The 19,706-nt window shown below is 47.9% G+C and overlaps 2 protein-coding genes and 1 pseudogene across 2 annotated transcripts; 2 read left to right on the top strand and 1 right to left on the bottom strand.

Moving 5' to 3' along the window:
• Positions 1 to 334: 334 nt before the first annotated feature.
• Positions 335 to 2,096, top strand: LOC146210090 (uncharacterized). Its single transcript, XM_084581846.1, has one exon. It carries the CDS (start codon positions 335 to 337, stop codon positions 2,030 to 2,032), a length of 1,698 nt encoding a protein of 565 aa, XP_084437972.1. The 3' UTR covers positions 2,033 to 2,096.
• An 8,732-nt stretch (positions 2,097 to 10,828) lies between these two features.
• Positions 10,829 to 13,745, bottom strand: LOC146210089 (uncharacterized). Its single transcript, XM_084607528.1, has one exon. The coding sequence runs from the start codon at positions 13,248 to 13,250 to the stop codon at positions 12,042 to 12,044; it is 1,209 nt and encodes a 402-aa protein (XP_084463654.1). The 5' UTR covers positions 13,251 to 13,745; the 3' UTR covers positions 10,829 to 12,041.
• A 4,248-nt stretch (positions 13,746 to 17,993) lies between these two features.
• On the top strand, positions 17,994 to 19,291 carry LOC146210088 (uncharacterized; annotated as a pseudogene).
• Positions 19,292 to 19,706: the final 415 nt, after the last annotated feature.

Below are 19,706 nucleotides of genomic sequence, written 5' to 3'. Positions count from 1 at the left end.
CGTGGTTTCTGCGCTCGAGCACGCCGTAGCGGCGCGGCAGGTCGCACTGCTGTTGCTGCTCGACGTGTCGAGTGCGTTTGACAACGTCCGCCGTGCGGTGATCCTCGCGAGGCTGGAAGAGGCAGGCGTGAACGGGCGCTTGTTGCGCTATGTGCAGGGCTTCCTCAACGCGCGCACTATTCGCGTGCGTGTAGGAGGGGCTCTCTCGCGCCCCCGTCCGGTGGATCTAGGCGTTCCGCAAGGATCGGTGTTGTCGCCGTTTCTATTCAATGTGGCGATGTCGGCGGTGCCGGGCTGTCTTCCCGCAGTCAACCGGCACCGTGTGTACATCTCCATGTATGCGGACGACATCGCACTGTGGTGCCTGGGGCCGCCGGGAGAGGCTCCCCGCGTCAGAGAGTGCCTTCAGGGGGCCCTTTGCGCGATAGACGCCCGGTTGCGTGATCTCGGTCTGGCGCTCTGCCCGGGAAAGTCCGCGGCCATGGCCTGCGGCGCTCGCAGGGGCTCCCGCCTTTCACCGCTAACGTTGGCTGGGATGCCGCTGCCGTGGAAAAGCTCCGTGCGGTACCTAGGCCTAGATATCGACCAGCGCCTCTCCTTCCGTCCCGCGGCGACCAGGGCATGCCAGCAGATGAAGAGGACCACCGCCGCCGTGCACAAGCTCACCGCCCGGGGCCAGGGGATTTCCCAGAAGGCTGCGCTGCGCCTCTACAACGCAGCAGCCGTGGGGGCGATTCTCTACGCACTGCCACTCGTGACGGTGCGCAAACCATCGTGGAGAGCACTGGAGGTGCAGCATCGCAAAGCGCTGCGAACCTGCCTTGGCCTGCCGAGTAACTCTCAATGCGAAGCGACACTCGCCGAGGCAGGCGCGTGGCCACTGCAGCTACAGGCCACACAGCGAGCGCTGCACCACATCGACCGCCTTCACCGCGCACCAGACGGCGGCGAACTCCTGCAGCGCCTTCGGAACTTCCCACGCTCTAGAATGGGTGCGGCGCTGCAGGAGTATGACCAGCTGACGCGTGCCACGCCCCCCTACGGCCTCTGCTCCCCCTGGCCCCTCACGACGGAGGTACAGCGCGAGATCATCGGCATCGCGGGAAAACGCAGCACACCACTCTGTGCGGTGCAACAGCTAGCCAGAGCCGTCATACACGAACAACTAAGCGACCACCTGCTTGTTTTCACTGACGGCTCCGTGGCGAGAGAAAGCTGCTCGCTCGCCGCAGCGGCCACCATCCCTGCCCTGCAGTTGCACCGCCAGCAAAGAGTGACACACCTGGGCTCTTCGACCACGGCGGAACTACTGGGCCTTCGCCTGGGCCTTGACCTATTGCTCACCATGGCTCCGCCACCTCCCAGGTGTGCACTGCTGTGTGACTCCCGCGCCGCCCTCAGCCGCCTGCAGACTCCCGGCCGTGGCACACCGCTGCTGTGCGCGATACGCGAGCGCCTCGAGCACCTCGCAGAACGAAAGTGCAGCATTCGCGCGCAGTGGGTGCCCGGCCATTGCGGCATACACGGCAATGAGCAAGCCGATGAACTCGCCACCGCCGCACATCAACTCCCTCCCAGCGACGAACTTCTCGCTCTGGAGGACGTGCGCGCGGTAATCTATGACCACCTCCGTCAGCAACACCCGGACCCACGCATCGCGCGAGGAGAGCGCATCCCTGCTGTCGGCGCGCGCTCATTGTCGCGCCTACAGCGTGCAATGCTCATCCGAGTGCGCGTCGGCTGCGTGTGGCCCGGGGTAAGACGGGTGCGCCACGGACTATCGTCGAGCGACGTGTGTGGTGATTGCGGTGCAGTGGAGACATTGGAGCACATGCTGCTTCGCTGTACCGCATCCGCAGAGCCACGTCGCGAGATGCTCGCGGCTTATAGGGCGCTCGGAATCATCCCGGACAGCATCGAGACGCTCCTGTGGCCGCGAGGCAGTGCGCGCACCCGTGACAGGGCAATGGTGAGCCTCTGTGCGTTCATCGAGCGGGCGGGCTTGAAGCCTCGCTTGCTCTTCGCCAGGTAGTGCGTGCGTGACCTGAACGCTCCGTGTGTGCTACCTTGGACGTATGCTGCCGGGCGCCCCACCCCGGCATCTGGTGCATTGCGTCGCGCGCGCGATCTGTCTGCGACAGGACGCTACGTGCGCGCGACTATGTGTATATATTTTCTAAATAATTGCAGGGGCCGCTCGCGCGCTGGCATTCGTGGACAGTGCTCGGACACTTGCGCGCGAGCGATGCGAACTCGTTGACTGTCTTTACTCTGTAAATAATGTACAAAGCTCCCCTGTCCTTTCTTCCTATCGCTCCCCTCTCTACTTCCCCTTGCTATCCTCTCCCTATCCCCTTTTCCTTCCCGCCGGCCGCAGCTCAAGTGCTTCAGTTTTTTAGATAGCAGTTGCCGCGGCCGGCAACACTCTTTTTCTTCTTTTTGATTATTTAAAAAAATAATAAATCAACCACTACCACCACTATCCAAGAAGATTCACTCTTGAGAAAGATCGGTCTCCGATCGAAACGTCGAGTCTAATAAAATGTTTCTTTAAATGAAGCGTACCCTTCGCTCTATTATTTTTTAAGCGGCCAAGTACGTTAAATGTTCTCGCATCCTATTATATATATATATATATATATATATATATATATATATATATATATATATAGAGTAGGTAGAGCATCCGCCTCGCATTCGGGAGGTACCGGGTTCGATCCCTGGTGCCGCCGGTTACACCCGGTTTTTAAATGGGTACAAGCTTTCCCCCGGCCTGGTGCTCGGCTCTTCTGGGGTGAAATGCTTGGGAATATATATATATATATATATATCTATATATATATATATATATATATATATATATATATATATATATATATATATATATCATCATCATCAGCCTGATTATACCCACTGCAGGGCGAAGGCCTCTCCCATATTTCTCCACTTAACCCGGTTCTGTGCTATATATATATATATATATATATTTATTTTATTTTATTTTATATATATATATATATATATATATATATATATATCTGAAATAAAATAAAATAAAAAATATATATATATATATATATATATATATATATATATATATATATTGTTACGACGTTTAATTAGACAGATCTTAGGCTGCGCTAGAGAATAGCACACAAGAGCGGGGCAGAACCAGCTTCCTCTTCTTCTGTTTATCCCGCCAAACCTCATCTTCCTTTAATAAGGACCGCGGGAAGTGCGTGACACTGCCCCCTTCGCAGACGATGCCCTTGGGTGGTCAGGCGAGAGCCTACAAAGTTTACTGCGCTGAGGCGTTCCAATACAACGAAAGGGCCAGTATAGTGGTGCAACAGTTTCTGGCACAAGCCGCGCTTACGCAACGGCGTCCAAAGCCACACCAAGTCACCAGGGACATAATTAACATCTTGATGACGCTTGTCGTAGCGTTGCTTGTAGCGTTCTTGGGAGGCTAGAGTGCGAAGTCTAGCGAGTCGACGAGCTTCTTCAGCCAAAGAGAGAGTATGCGCTAGTGAAGTTTCAGCAGGGAGTGAGAAAGGCAGAAACGTGTCCAAAGTGCTTCGTGGAGGTCGTGCATAGAGAAGAAAAAACGGACTGTAGCCTGTCGTTTCGTGCTTAGCAGTGTTAAATGCGTATGTTATAAACGGAAGGACTTCATCCCAGTTTTTGTGGCGGGAGTCGACATACATTGCGAGCATATTGCTAAGCGTCCGATTGGTGCGTTCGGTAAGACCGTTTGTTTGTGGGTGGTAAGGAGTTGAATGGCGAAAATGGGATGAGCAGAGGCGAAGAAGTTCTTCTACAACTTCTGCCGTAAACTGTCGGCCACGATCGCTTATTAACACACGAGGAGGCCCATGTCGAAGAATGATGGACCGTAGGAGGAACGCCGAGACATCAGAAGCAGTGGCTGACGGTATAGCAGCAGTTTCACAGTACCGCGTGAGGTAGTCTACGCACACTATGACCCAGCGGTTTCCGTTGGAGGAACGGGGAAACGGTCCTAGAAGATCAATTCCCGCCTGTTCGAATGGGGTTCGTGGTGGCGTTATAGGCTGAAGATGACCCGGCGGTGAGCAGGTTGGGTGCTTGAAACGCTGGCACTGGAGGCAGCTGGCCACATAACATTGGGTAGTTTGACGCATCTTCGGCCAATAAAAACGTTCTTTAGTCCTGTGCAATGTCCTTGCGAAACCCAAGTGTCCAGCTGTGGCATCGTCGTGCATTACCCGAAGAACCTGACACCTAAGACTTGTAGGAACTACCAGAAGAAGCCGCGCACCTACTGACGAGTAGTTCTTCCTGTATAGTACACCGTCACGAATGCAGAATGAGGTCGTAGGGTTCCGGGATTTTGCTGCCTCAAAAAGCGGCGCCAACTCGTTGTCGTGCCGCTGCGCAATCTTGAATTCACCAACATCAGGGAAACTTGTAGAGATAGCAGCTATATATTCATCCAAGACCTCATTGTCACAATCAGTAGTTTCCAGTGGCAACCGTGACAAGCAGTCAGCATCACCGTGCTTACGACCACTCTTAAAACACACAGTAAAATTGAATTCTTGCAGGCGCAAAGCTCACCGCGCAAGGCATCCACAGGGGTCACGAAGGTTTACGGCCAACATAAGGAATGATGGTCCGTCAAAACATTAAATGCACATCCATAAAGATATGACCTAAACCGTTGCACACCGAATACAACAGCTAAGCATTCCTGTTCAGTTACTGTGTAATTACGCTCAGCCTTGCTCAAAGAACGGCTTGCATACGCAACGACATGTTCATCGCCATTGTGGCGCTGTATGAGCACAGCACCGATTCCAACTGCGCTGGCGTCAGTGTGAAGTTCTGTTGGAGCTGATGGACAGAAGTGGCGTAGTACTGGTCCTGATGTCAAAATAAACTTTAACTGACGAAAGGCGGAGTAACAATCGGCAGTCCACTTGAAAGGCACATCTTTTTGCAGAAGACAAGTAAGGGGATATGCTAGGTCAGCAAATTTCGGAACACAACGCCGAAAATAGGAGCAAAGCCCCAAAAAACTCCTGAGCTGTTTTAACGATTTCGGCGCTTTAAAACAAGTGACAGCTTCGATCTTTTTCGGATCAGGCCTGATTCCATCCTTGTCTATGAGATGTCCAAGTACCACAGTCTGGCGTTCTCCAAAACGACATTTCTTGGAATTGAGTACCAGACCAGCTTTCTCAATACACTCCAAGACAACCTCTAATCGACTGTTGTGTTCATGAAAAGTTTTCCCGAATATCACTACATCGTCCAAATAACACATACAAATGTGCCACTTCAGCCCGCGCAAAACTGTATCCATGAATCTTTCGACGTGGCTGGAGCGTTACATAATCCAAACGGCATCACATTAAATTCATACAGCCCGTCTGGGGTGATGAATGCCGTCTTTTCTTTATCTTCCGGGTGCATGGGGATCTGCCAATAGCCTGATCGCAGGTCAACTGAGGAAAAATAGGAGGCGGAATGTAAGCAATCAATGGCGTCATCAATACGTGGCAGGGGATACACGTCCTTCTTGGTAACAGTATTCAGACGTCGATAATCAACACAAAATCGCCATGTGCCATCTTTCTTTTTGACTAGAATCACAGGGGCAGCCCACGGACTAGACGATTCCTGAATGATGCCCTTATGCAGCATGTCACGAACTTGTTCTTCGATTGTTTGGCGTTCTGATGGGGATACACGATAAGGCTTCTGGCGGATTGGATCAGCAGTTCCTGTATTGATTCGGTGCTGAGTACGGGAAATGGGAATCCGTGGTGGCGAGTCCAGAGAGAAATCGAAAGCCGCAGTATGTTTCGCCAGAACTTCCACTAAACTGTGACGGTCACTTGTTGGCAGGGATTTATTAATCATGGCAAGCAATTTTGTCTCATCTTCTTCTGAGCATACGGTAGGCTGGGAATTGTCTGTGCTTAGCACGGCCACTGATTTAAAATTGTCTTCGTCAAAGTTGGCAAGTTTTAGACCACGTGGTAATACAACAGGTTCGTTAGAGCAGTTAGTCGTCCACAAAGAAGAATGGCCATTCATGACTGCGATGATGCAGCGGGGAATCAGAATACTTTTCTTCGCGCATTTGAGGATGAGTGGTTCAACCACAGCGTCGAACGCATCACTGGCACAGCTGGAACTAACAACTCGTATAAACTCTGCTGACATTGCAGGAATGACTATGTCTTCCGAAACCGAAAGCGTGCTAGGATGGGTCTGCGAATTTTCACGCAAAGCAGATTCAATTCGAGTGCTCACAGAAATGTCTCCATTGCGAAAGTCGAGAGTGGCCCCACATTGCTCCAGAAAATCGAGTCCAAGAATTACGTCATGCGTTGATCGAGTAAGTACTGCGAATTCAGTTCGAAATGTGTGGCCGGCGATAACAAGATTCACGGAACAGACTCCAAGTGGGTAAAGCGGTTCGCCACCAATACCACAGAATGTTGTCGCACTATCCCAAGCAAACATAATTTTACGACCAAGGCAGTTTTTAAAAGCGAGACTTATAATAGAAATAGCTGCACCTGTGTCCAACAATGCCATAGCACGTACACCGTCCACAAACACTTCAATTCGGTTTTTTAACATTGAAATGGGCAGAAGCATGGGTAAGCTAGAATCTTTTGCGACCTCACCTCCATCGGCCGCACTCACTAGTTTCCCGGAGGTGGCGACCGTCGTCGGGGAGAAGGGGATTGTCGTAGGCGCCGAGATGGTGGTGTCAGGCTACGGTCAGAGGCCGGTGATTCGTTTCGGTTCAGTACCATTCTGCGTCCTTGTCGGTTAGCTGTTGTTCTGTACTCATTCCGGCCAGGTGTTCTTCTGTATGAATCATCATTGTCAGCAGGAAGCCTTGTACGGGAGTTCACCCATTGTCGGCGATACTGCTGGTACGGACGACGGTTGCGGCAAAAGCGGGAAATGTGGCCGATCATTCCACAGGTATAACACACTGGCGGCTCACGTTCGTTCGATGAATAAGGCTCATCGTCGCTTGTATTAAACGTTTCATGCTCTGGATGTGGTCGACGAGGAGGACGAGAGTGCTCGCTGTTGTAGGCGTTGATGTTGAGAGGCTGGATGTTCGGGCGATGAGCAGCAGAGCATCGGGTGTCCGAAGGAGACGTAACAGAGGGATCATAACAGGTAGAAGATGGGCTGTCTGTCGAAGAGGTACTCCTGTAGACGGGTCTGGCATGGCCCTCAATATCTTGACGCCTCCGAAGCTCTTCGCGGACGATCTGGCGAATTGTATCTGCCAGGCTTGTCGTTTCAGACGCATCCACACTAGCGACAGTTGTCACATTAGGCAGCCGACCAAACTTCGGAATGATACGGCGTCGCTTCAAAGATTCAAACGTGCGGCAGTGTCGTGTTACATCAGCGGTGGTATTCAAATCCTCCTTGCAGATGAGAAAGTTGTACACATCTTGCGCTATTCCTTTGAGGAGGTGGCCCACTTTGTCTTCTTCTGTCGTTCGATCATCAACTATTTTGCATAGCTTGAGGACTTCTTCTATATAAGTTGTGCAGGTCTCCCCCGGTACTTGTGCTCGCTGAGCCAGAGTCTGTTCTGCGCTTTTTTTTCGAGCATCGGCATCGCCGAATCCCGCTCTCATTTCTTCCATGAAGCGATCCCAGGTGGTAAGGGATGCTTCATGATTGTCAAACCATGTTAGTGCAGTTTCTTCAAGAAAGAATACCGCATTCGCCAGCTTGGTATTCGCATCCCAGCGGTTGTATTTGCTCACCCGATTGTAGTGGGTGAGCCAGTCATTCACGTCTTCCCCAGGCTTGCCATAAAAGTGTCGGGGTTCCCGATAAGGCTGTAGGGTGGTCGGTTGTGCTGCTGGCATGGGCGGCGTTGAAACATCTGCTTGTGCCATCTCCGTCCGTAGAGGGGGTAGCCCAGCAATTCTTCTGCTCCGGCGAAGTAGGAGAGGTTCCGTGGTGATCTTTAGCCCGCAAACTCCGCCACAATTGTTACGACGTTTATTTAGACAGATCTTAGGCTGCGCTAGAGAATAGTACACAAGAGCGGGGCAGAACCAGCTTCCTCTTCTTCTGCTTATCCCGCCAAACCTCATCTTCCTTTAATAAGGACCGTGGGAAGTGCGTGACAATATATATATTGTATTGTATTGTATTGGGGTTTTTTGGCGCATAAGCAACTCAGGCTATCATGCGCCAAGAGCAAGGTTAAAATCTGTGCTTATTTAAAAAGGGGAAAAAGGTTCGTTAAAGTTTACAGTTTATTCAGAACGTCTGCTTCTTTTAAAAAACTAAGAACACATGTTAAGTTTATTATTGCTCTTTCTCCTAAAAGTAATTTGGGATGGAAAGGGATGGCACGATCATAAAAAATAGTGAAATGCTTTCTCCGTAGTGTCTCTAGTTTTGGGCATGTAATCAGGATGTGGTTGACGGTGAGCACTTCTCCGCATTCTCCACACGTAGGCTTATCTTGTTTCATTAGTAAAAAGTTATGTGTGAGATGTGTGTGCCCGATACGCAGACGGCATACTGTAACCTCCATGAAGCGTTCTTGATGAGTGCTTGTTTCCCATTCTTCTATTTTGGGCTTTACGAGGTGCAATTTATTACTTTCTTGGTTATTCCATATAGACTGCCATATATCCTTTTGTTTTCGTTTAATTAACTTTATGCAATCCTTATAAGGTATGTTTACTTTCTCTATTTCTTTCCTGCCTGCTTGAGCAGCACACACGTCTGCTCTCTCATTTCCTTCAATGCCCATGTGGCTTGGAACCCAACAGAATATTATGTTATGTCCTTGGGTTGAGATCTTTATTACATCGTGTATTATGTTACCGAGTAATGGCATGACTGCATTTCTGGAGTTTAGAGCTGTGAGCACACTCAGTGAATCTGTATAAATAACACTGTTCTCGATGCCCTCGTACACAATTTTTGCTACAGCTACCAGGACAGCATAACACTCGGCTGCAAATATTGATGCACATTGAGGAAGTCGAATAATTTTTTCGGAGTTCCGATCCACTACAGCGCAGCCCACATAGGAGGCAGTTTTTGATCCATCCGTGTAAAACTCTGTGCATTTGCTATATTTCTCTTTTAGTGCGTGATATTCTTGTAATATATGTTCTGTAGGAGTTTCGCTCTTTTTGAACTGTGTAAGAGTGAGGTCACAGACTGTTGGAAAGTTGTACCATGGGGCCAGGGGCCTATTTTCTTGAGCGACATCAGGCTAGGTGTCCAGAATATGGAGCTCACGGCAAATGTCTTCAAATCGCATAATCAATGGTCTTGTTGTCTGAGGCTTATTTGTGAATATTGTTCGGGAGGGGCAAGTTGTGACAACCGGGTAACAGATGTGTTTTTTTCGTGTCCTTATTTTGAGAACGTAAGCGCATGTGAGTGCATTTCGTCTGTCTTTCAGTGAAGGCTCGTTCGTTTCCACATAAAGACTATTTATTGGGGATGTTCTGTACGCTCCGCACGCAAGGCGAAGGCCTAAGTTATGTACCGGGTCTAATTTTTTAAGGTATGAAGGTCTAGCTGAACCATATACTATGCTCCCATAGTCTAAGCGTGAGCGTATAACAGAGCGGTATATATGTAGAAGACATGCCCTGTCGGATCCCCAACGTTTCCGCGAAAGAACTTTCAGTATGTTAAGAGATTTGGAAGCTTTCTTTTTCAGTATATTTATGTGTGGTAGAAACGTAAGTTTTTTGTCGAACGTAATGCCTAGAAATTTGTGTTCAGTTTTCACCGGTAATTCTTTTTTATTTAAGTGGAGGACAGGGCTGTTCTGAATGCCTCGCTTGAGCGAAAACATAACTGCCACCGTCTTCTGAGGAGAAAACTGAAATCCATTTTTGTCGGCCCATTTCGCTAGTTTATTAATTGTTATTTGTATTTGCCTCTCACATGTTTGTATGTTTGAGGATGTGCAGGCTATCTGAAGGTCATCTACATAGAGCGAAAACATAACAGAATTTGGGATTTCTCTGCAAATGGAATTCATTTTTACAACGAACAGGGTTGTGCTTAGAATGCACCCTTGTGGCACCCCGTTTTCCTGAACAAAGCTTCTAGACAGGGTGGCGCCGAGACGGACTTGGAAAAAACGGTGTGAGAGAAAGTTATTTAAAACATTTAGCATTCGGCCTTGGATGCCTAGATCTGCTAAATCCCGCAGGATCCCGTACCTCCACGTTGTATCATAGGCTTTCTCTAGATCGAAGAAAACTGCGAGGCAATGCTGTTTATGTATAAAAGCCTCTCGGACAGTGTTTTCAAGGCGTACTATGTGGTCAGTTGTTGAGCACCCTTTCTTAAAACCGCACTGATGAATATCAATAAGTTCATGAGATTTTAAAACAAAGGTTAATCTAGTATTTAAAATAGTTTCAAAAGATTTCGCTAGACAACTGGTGAGAGCAATAGGTCTATAACTGTTAGGAGAAGTTGGCAGTTTTCCTGGTTTTAAGAATGGTACAATAATGGCCCTTTTCCAAGCTTCCGGCAATTTCCCTAGAACCCAAACTTTGTTAAAAAATTTCAGAAGTGCCTCTACAGAGGCTTCGGATAGATGAGCAAGCATCTCGTAATGAATTTGATCAGGACCTGGTGCAGTTTGTTTACCTCTAGCTAGGACTTTCTTTAATTCTTGCAGTGTAATTAAACTATTGTATGGTTTGTTCGTGCTGCCACTTGTTGGAAGCTTTTGTTTTTCAGCTGTGCTCTTATATTTTAGGAATGTTTCTGTGTACAATTTGAAACCTTATGAAAATGTTCCCCTAATATATTTGCCTGCTCTTCGATGCTCGTTTGCATACCAGGTGCTGTGAGAATCGGAATTGTATATGAGGAGAAGCTGCCATTTAGTTTGTGGACTTGTTCCCACATTCTTTTAGATGGTGTTGAGCTGTTTATAGATGTCACGAATTTCTGCCATGATTGTTTTTCGGCGTTGCGACGAATATAACGAGCTTTAGCTTTAACTTTTTTATAAGCTGTCAAATTTTCATATGTTGGGTATCTTCGAAACTTACCCCAGGCTTTATTTTGTTGTTTTTTTGCCTCCCTACATTCCCGTGTCCACCAGATTTTGCTGTTTTGTTGTACCATTGCTGAGGTTTGTGGAATGGCAAGGCGCGCGGCATTTATAATGCAATCTGTGATGAGTTTATTCATTTTATCTACGCTATGCTCCTCTGAAAAAATTGTTTCCAAGTCTGCTTCTGTTCTAAAAAAATCCCAGTCTGCTAAATGGAGTTTCCAACGTCGTGGTTTGGTTGGTATGACAGATGTTGAAGATGAAGATGATAAACTGATTAGTGCAGGTAGGTGATCACTCCCATATGGATTATTTAAAACATTCCATTTAAAATCGTTAAAAATAGAGGGCGAGCAAAAGGACAAATCTAAAACGCTCATCTTTCCTGTGTTTGGAGAACAGAAAGTAGGTTTTCCGGAGTTTAACAAACATGTGTTACTGCAAAGAATAAGGTTCTCTATAACTTGGCCTCGCGCGTCAGTTTTCTCACTACCCCACAGGGGTGAGTGCCCATTAAAATCGCCTACTACCACGTATGGCTCTGGAAGCTGGCTAAAAAGATGTTCTAAATCATGGAGAGTTATTTTTAGGTGAGGTTGAATATACACGCAACACACAGTAATGGTTTTATATGTAAGTAATGTGGCTGCCACAGCTTCTAATCTGGTGTTTAATTGGTGTTCTCGGGCTGCAATACCATTTTGCACTATAATGGCCACTCCACCGGAAAGTCTGCTGGCTTGTTGTCGGTCTCGGCGGAAGACTTGATATTTCTTTAGTATTTTTGTGTGCTTGGGACCTAGATTTGTTTCTTGCAAGCAAAGCGCAACAGGTGAGAGTGTGGTTAGGATATCTTTTATGTCGTTTATGTTGGTTAAAAGTCCCCTGCAGTTCCATTGCACTAGGAACACCATCTTATTCTTTTGTGAGTTTAGAAGTAGAGTTATTATTTTTCAGGGCCCGTGATGCGGGCCCTGTCTTTCTTGGATCGTTCCAAGGAGCTTCGCCGTCTGTGTGACGACGAAGGCACATGACCATCTTGGCTGGATGTGTCCATCACCTCTTCAGAGGAGGCGGACAGTTGTGCCGGAGGCGCGTGTTCATTGTTTTTAGACCCCGCCTCAAGGGCAGAGGTCTTGTGGGCCACCGCCCCTGAGGAACGGGTGGCCTGTTTTTGGGGTGGAGTGGTACTAACCACTTCCACCAGGGGCGCAGAAGGCCCTACCTCAAGCTCACTTTGTGTGGCCTGGGCAGGTGTTGAAGGCCGGTGTGGTGCCTCGCCCCGTCGCACCACTTCGGCGAGATTTGGCTTTGCCGTGAACTGGAATGCTGTGCGTTTTGTCTGGAAGTATTTGGTTCGTGCTTCTTTGTAAGTTATATTCTCAGTTGTTTTGATGGTAATGATTTGCTTTTCATCTTTCCAAGTTGGACAAGCTCTTGAGTAAGTGGGGTGCTCCCCGTCACAGTTTGCACAGTGCGGTGCTGCAGCACAGTTGTCTGCATTATGTTCGCTTGATGCACATTTGGCACATGTGGTACGGCCGCGGCAGCTCTGTGATCCATGACCATACCTCTGACATTTGAAACATCTTCTTGGATTTGGTATATATGGCCTGACATTTACTTTTATGTATCCCACTTCAATTGATTCTGGGAGCGTGCTGCTGTTGAAAGTCAAAACAGGATGTTTGGTGGGGATTTCCTTGTCATCCTTTCGGATCTTGATTCTGTAGACACCTATGACATTTTGGTCAGCAAGTCCTTCTGCCATTTCTTCCTCAGTCAGGGACAAAAAGTCACTTTCTGATATAACACCTCGGACAGTATTGAGAGATCGGTGGGGTGTGATGGAGATGGGTATGTCCCCAAGTGCCACAATATTTTTCAGATTAGAGAACTGATGTTTGGTCCTGACTTCAAGCAAGAGGTCACCATTTGTTAGTTTGGTTACCTTGTAACCGGGGCCTAGGCTTCCTGTGAGACATTTTGATACCGTAAATGGAGAGATTTTTCTAGCTGGGATTTCTGACTGTTCACTATGAACAATGTGGTATTTCGGAAAGGTTTCTTTTTGTTTTTGCACGAACTGGCCTGTTACATCGGTCCGCCCTCTTTTGTTTGGAGGGCGGTCATGTGTTGAAGATAGAGAGTCCATGAAAGGGTTTGCTTTTTCGGTAGTTGCGCCAGCCACCCACCACGGAGCCCAACAAGGGGGCGAGACAGGAAACTTGCAACAAGCCCTGCCGACGCCAGCTGTACACCTCTACTATAACCGAATATGGGTAACTCAGGGTAGCTACTCCACACAAGGTTAACCCTTGCCGCCAGGAAAAAGGAAAAAGCAAGAAAGGAGGAGGAGACAGGACAGTGCCAAGAAAAGAGATAGGAAAGTGAAAGATAAGGGGGAGGACAGGAAAAGGCGACTGCCGATTTCCCCCGGGTGGGTCAGCCCGGAGGTGCCGTCTGTGGGAAGCGTGGGCCAAAGTGGTGTGTTGCCTCCGCCGAGGGGCCTTAAGGGTCCAAACACTCGGCATCGGCTCAACCACCAGGATCCCCTTTTCCCCAGACACGGCAATGCCACGCACGGCTAAGCGTGGGTGCTGGGGTCCGTGGTGTCGCACAGTACACGCAAACACCTGCTTTAACAGGTGCCCCCTGCGGGGGACAATATATATATATATATATATATATATATATATATATATATATATATATATATATATATATATATATATATATATATATATATATATATATATACGCGATATATGTATTTGCCAATCACTAACAAAGAATAAATGCTTGAGTCGCGTATCCGTTCCTTTTTTTTTTGCCGGTAAGTACCGCAGTGCTTTAATTTTGTGCAGTTATGAGTAAATGTGTTTTGCTCGCGCACTGTATTTGTCATTTCTATAAGCAGTGATCAGGGCACAGAAAGAACAACGATTAAGGAGAAGAATTACAGATTAGTGACGACTTATGATAAACGTTGTTATGTATTGATAAGTACAAGCTCCAAAATATAAGCAGGTGTTTGTAAATTATGTTCGTAAAAAATAAGGTGTTGGTAAAGAACCCAAACGATTACAAGCTTTGATTTACATGCATACTGTTTTTCTCCGCCTGTTAGTCGCACTCCTCGGAAGCAGCCTTTATTCCCTTACGGGAAGAACGAATGCAGAACACCACGCTTCGATGGAAACATTGAGTACAAATCTCTCATCTACACAATTTATGACTTTCGCAGGAAGAAGAAACGTTGAGTTTCAAATAACGATTCAAACATCGCGTGCTTCTCCGAAGCAATACCCAAGCGTGCACGGCGTCTCCGGAGAGACGTAAAGGACTACAAGGATCAGTCCTGAAATAAGTAGCCTCTTTATTGAACATCGCACCAATTGCGAAGCTTGCGAAAATAGCTCCAAACAGAACCGCACCTCTCCTCTGTACCAGCGCCATCTCCGCGGCCGCTACGCACCGAGCGGTGAACGTGGCACACCTGTATCGTCACTGGAAAAATTTCCGGTGACTCTACACACCTGTTGCACGTCGCGCCCTCTCGCAGAAATCGGTGGCTGTCATCGCAAAGGCGGCCCGCTCTCCGGCGTCGGTCGTCACACTGCCCGGCTATAGACTGTTTTACCGAAGGCAAACCGGAGAGAAGGAAAATACTCTCCAACCAGGATCATTGCGCTGGCCCACTGTTGCCAGTACCGATTGGCCTGTGCATTGGACGCTTAATGCAGGGCAGAGCGCCCTTCCTGCTGAGTATTTTGCCATTTAAAAGGCTTAAATCCCTTAATTACTGCTATTATGCGTGGTAATATCATTAAGACAGCAATGTGTGATCGTGGACGACACAAATATTTAAAACTGAAGGCTGTTTACCGAGAATGTATGCGAGAAGCATGCAACGACAATCCGAGTGCGGCTTGCATGTTTTCGCTTCACCGGTTTCCAGCAGATCCTCGATTAAATCGACGATGACGTTTTGTGTAAACCGGCCAGGCTTCGTGCCAACGACGGACTATCGCATGTGATACCCATTCCACTTCCTACAGCACGCGAAGCCTGCCGTGCCTCCCGCAAGCCCCGCGTTTAGTTAGTCCTTCTTTTCTTTCGTGTGCATATGTATTTTAGCGCTAAAAATTCCGTCTGAAGCTGAAAACCACCTAATCGTCGTTCATGTAAGCGGTGAACCTCGTGCGCCAGAGTCAGAAGATTGTACTAATTAAAATTCCTTATTTCTTTAAACAATAAGCCCACTGCCAAAATAAATCTTTCTTGAGGGGCGTAGACCCATACGGTGTTCTTAATAGCAGTGATAACTGCAATGCAGGCAGCTGTCGCCGCTACAGCATCGTTTGCTCTCGCGCTGCCTCCGCTATATTGAATCGACGCTACACGTTTCTTTTATTATATGCGACAACGGGACTGGATGACAGACCATTTACTCTAGCGCTGGGCAAATCCATAGCGCCATCCGATGTGCCTTCGATGCGGAACAATTTAGGCCTCGCGACGACTAGGGAGTAGCGCACGGCGAGAGCGCCGTCGTCCACCGCGACATTGAGCGGCGCGCTTTGGTAAGCTCGCGGCAACCGCTTCAGGGTAATTATTGTTTACTTGAATGGTGCCGCTGAGACCGCACGTTTTTCGACGTTCAGGTCAACAACACGCCGCGGAAACAATGCCTCAACGACGCTACGGGATTGCGCTGTTTCCTCGTCGTGCATAACTCGGAGGCTGAATAAGAACACCATCGGGCAGTACTCTAGAGAAAGCTCGTTTTATGTGCGGTTCTTGCAAAGTAATGCAGCGTAAAGAGTAAGTTGTTGAAGCGGGCCAGCTCGATCATACGCTCTTCGAGAGACGCCAACAATCACCAAGCTTGGTTCGCGATAGCAGCGATTAGCTCCGTAATCGCAGTGAACGCTGTCCATGTATAACAAGCCTCAAATCCTTTCAAATCAAAGAGACATCATATTTAACTGTGAAACCTATAATAATGAAAGTTCGGACGGAAATGAAGCTCAGTTCTTCGCAATCCCCGTGGCCGCTACTGCTGGTGACAATTAACAGCTTCCGCCATGCAAAACGGATGGTACGGTTTTGCTGGCGCACTCAAAACTCAAAATAGCACCACGATATTCCGGCGGCTTCCACGAGTAACGCGCAGTAGCCGCCTTACACTGCCGCTACCACATCACCAATAGCACATGCACACCCCAAGATGGCGTCGAGTGGAACCGGCGCGGCCGGAAGTTTCCTGTTTGGCTCCTAAGGAGCGCCCCCATAAAATGAACATTGCGGCGTCCGAGCATAAACATTAAATCGTCTATACCGGCGCCTCGGCAACCGGTAAGCACTTCTTCCAGGCCGGGGATCTTCCGTGGCCACGTGAACATACGTCATCGTTGTGGGGCTGTCTTTGGCGCGGCGACGGCTGCAGTGGTATGTTTGGACGCGCACGTGGTCGCTGAAAAACGTGGTAGTTTGCTCGAATTTTTATTTCTGTCCGTGGATCGGTGACTGACATCGGTGTTTATTGCGTGTTATGTGTCGAACAGGGCTGTGCGGAATTCGAACCAACTGCGAAATGACTGGGAAGTGTTGTGTGCCGCGGTTCAATGGCAATTACCAGACAGGCCCCAAAGTGCACGACTTCTCGTTCCATAAAGCCAAAGCCTGGATATTTGCAATTCCACGCGAAAACCTGGTCGTGTCTGCAAACTCCAGGGTGAGACATTTTTGGCGCTTATTATTTGCCAGCAAGTTGCTTCTACCCTTGGGGTTGCAATCTTTGCTCCTTTGTGGCACGTAAAGGATAAATGCGTCACCCATAGCTCGCGATGTCGAGTATCCGTGCTTATGTTAGGATATATTTATTTTGTTTACGTTTGCGAACGTCAGTTTAAAGCCGAAGACATTGTTCAAGAAGCAAGCTATATTAACTAAGTCATCGGCCGCGCAGTGACCGCGTCGCACTCACGTTTGCGGCTTCGACCTGAGGTCGTATCGACGATATTCCCCAATTGCCACCAGAGAAGGGAGAGAGGACCAAGAGAGCAAGCGAATGTGCTTAGAAAGTGCTCGCGGAGTTGATTATCACTGCTCAGAATGAGGACGAAGCAGACAAGCTTTGCGGTTTTAAAGCTTTGGCAAACTTCTTTCGAGGCAAGCATCTGAAATTTTGGTGCGTCATCGAGTGCAATGAACATGTCATTTTTTGGCTTACATTTGTAATGATGAGGCTCCTTGGATTAAATACTCGGTTGCTATAAAAACCAACCTAACTGTGACAGTAAACGCCGTAAAAGCACCAGTGAAGCGGCTTGGGTCCAAAGTGCTAGTTCCGTCGGCAGTCAACAGCAAACGACGGCTGCTGGATGTGCTTAAGGGAGTCGAGGATTTTGACAGTGCCGTGAGTTCAAGTTCTGAAAGCTCAGATATAGACATCGGCGAGACTGTCGCTTCTCTCCTGAGCTAAATATCCGCAACGCAAGGAGATAACTGCTGACCGAGCAAGTGCAGCCAATGTCAACAAAAAAAAAAAAGAATGACGGCGCGACTCTGCAGACTTCATGGTTTACTGCTGCACACTTTTTACAATATCGCCTCACGCATACAAGTACATGCAAAGTCACGGGAGCATCATCATGCCACACCCAAGGACCATGCGATAAATATGTTCATCACTCGGGGTGAACCCCCATTTAGAGCAGCAATACGGCATATTCCTCCGCTACATGGCCAAGAAGATATCCGAGTTGAATGGACAGCAACTCTACGTGACTTTGATGGTGGATGAAATCACCTAAAACCCTTTTTTGACTACAAGGGAGGTAACAACTCAGAAGCAGCAAACAGTGCATTTGTATTTATGGTGCACAGCGTCATGTGCAAACTTGTACCCGTGCACAAGGCTAATGGGGAATTTCTGCACAAGGTTTTGGGAGACGTCATTCACGGCTTAGAAAAAATTGGATACAAACTCATGTGCGTTGTAACTGATAACAACGCTGAAAATCGAAGCGCGAGCGCGATGAAGCTTTGTAAGTACTCTGGCACCAAGACCCCCAAGCCGCACCAAGAAAATCACTGGCAAATGATTTCGTGTATCCACACACATCAGATCCCCACCGGCCATTGTTCTTTGTCTGTCCAGGAAAGCTATGTCTGCAACAGACATTGGGAAACAGAATGCTAAACTTGCTTTACAGATATTCAGTGATTTAGGACCGAACGCATTTCGAGTGACTGGAGCCAAGCACAACCTAAAACACCACGAAGAAATCAGCAGTTTCATAGATATAATAGTAAAATGGTGGAAAGTTGTAACGTCAAAACTTTTTTCAAAGGACTCAGACTAAGGCATGAATATCAAAAACCCAACTACCCTTCTCCATTTGACTCGAGGCTTTTTTTTTGGAGCGATTTCTTGGACTGGTTGCAGGAACGGAAGGAAAGCATGGCGCTTTGATCCAGACAACACAAGCATTTATTGAGATTGCAAGATACTGCTTTGAGGAGCTCAAGATGTACTTTGTGCTTCTTGGGACGTTCCAGACCGATTTTCTAGAAGCTTGCTTTGGATGTTACCGACGATTGGCTGGTTCGCAATATCATTTGTCTGTAAGGCAAATCTATGAATGTGACAAGTTGCGACTACAGAGCAGACTTCTACAAATGAGCGCGGTAACTGAAATCGACAACGAGAAAAATCAAAATTCGCAAGAGCTTCAAATGCAAGCAGCAGTGCCAAGCGGAAATTTGAATATTCTGGTGACCTAACAGGTTCTGCCAAAAGTGAAGGATGCCATTCCAGTCATTGCATATGTGGCTGGTTAGTCGGTGAACATCGCCCTGAAGAGGCTGAAATTCGACAAATGCAAAGAACTCTTGACAATTGACAAGACTGTCACAGTTACGCCTGACATTCAGATGTACAATATCGTCAAAAAAATTGACAGGATAGGGCTGGTTTACCCAGCAGTGCCAGCTGTGAATGCTGTGGCTCACAATTACATTGTGGTGGAGGAGTTGTCCAAGAGAGCAGAATTTCTAAAGGTACAAAGCCAGCGCCAAGTGGCTACGGAACGTACATTCCAACTGCTCAGCGATGAGGATCCTTCAGACTCCTGTGTACAGGGACACACGAGTGAGATAGTGCTGAAATATGTGTTGTGGAGCTAGCACAAATATTCTCCCCAAAAATTGTTGCTGACGATTGAATGACAGGATGTCTCACCCGTACAACAAGAGTAAGAAGCGGACGCTGCAAACTGTGACAAATAAATGAGAAAACGCCGATGCGTGTAGAAAACACATGGCTCTCTGCTGTGATTTAATGTCCGAATTTAGACAAAATACTGAGCGCGTAGCCGAAGAAAAGAAAGAAGACAGCTGAGGGCTGTATTATACGGATTGTGCTGAAGCGCCCGTCACATGCGCCGGACAGCGCCGTCCAGCCTACGTCACACAGGCAGTCCCGGTAGCTGCGGTCGTCAATGGCTGCAGACACGGCTGAAGAAGTTGCGATAGCACTCGCTTGCGTTGGAACGGAAGCCAGCATAGTTATTAGTGATAGCAAAACGACTGTCTGGAACTT

The sequence above is a fragment of the Amblyomma maculatum genome, chromosome 1 (genome assembly GCF_055883805.1).
Source record: "Amblyomma maculatum isolate TAMU_Amacu chromosome 1, ASM5588380v1, whole genome shotgun sequence".
NCBI classification, from domain to species: domain Eukaryota; kingdom Metazoa; phylum Arthropoda; class Arachnida; order Ixodida; family Ixodidae; genus Amblyomma; species Amblyomma maculatum.
The sequence above is the reverse complement of the archived record's forward strand: the minus strand, read 5'-3'. Positions and strand labels throughout refer to the sequence as shown.

Bases quoted from the DNA above. Each gene is read 5' to 3' on its own strand.
- LOC146210090 (XM_084581846.1), top strand. From the start codon at position 335: ATGTATGCGGACGACATCGCACTGTGGTGCCTGGGGCCGCCGGGAGAG.
- LOC146210089 (XM_084607528.1), bottom strand. From the start codon at position 13,250: ATGGACTCTCTATCTTCAACACATGACCGCCCTCCAAACAAAAGAGGG.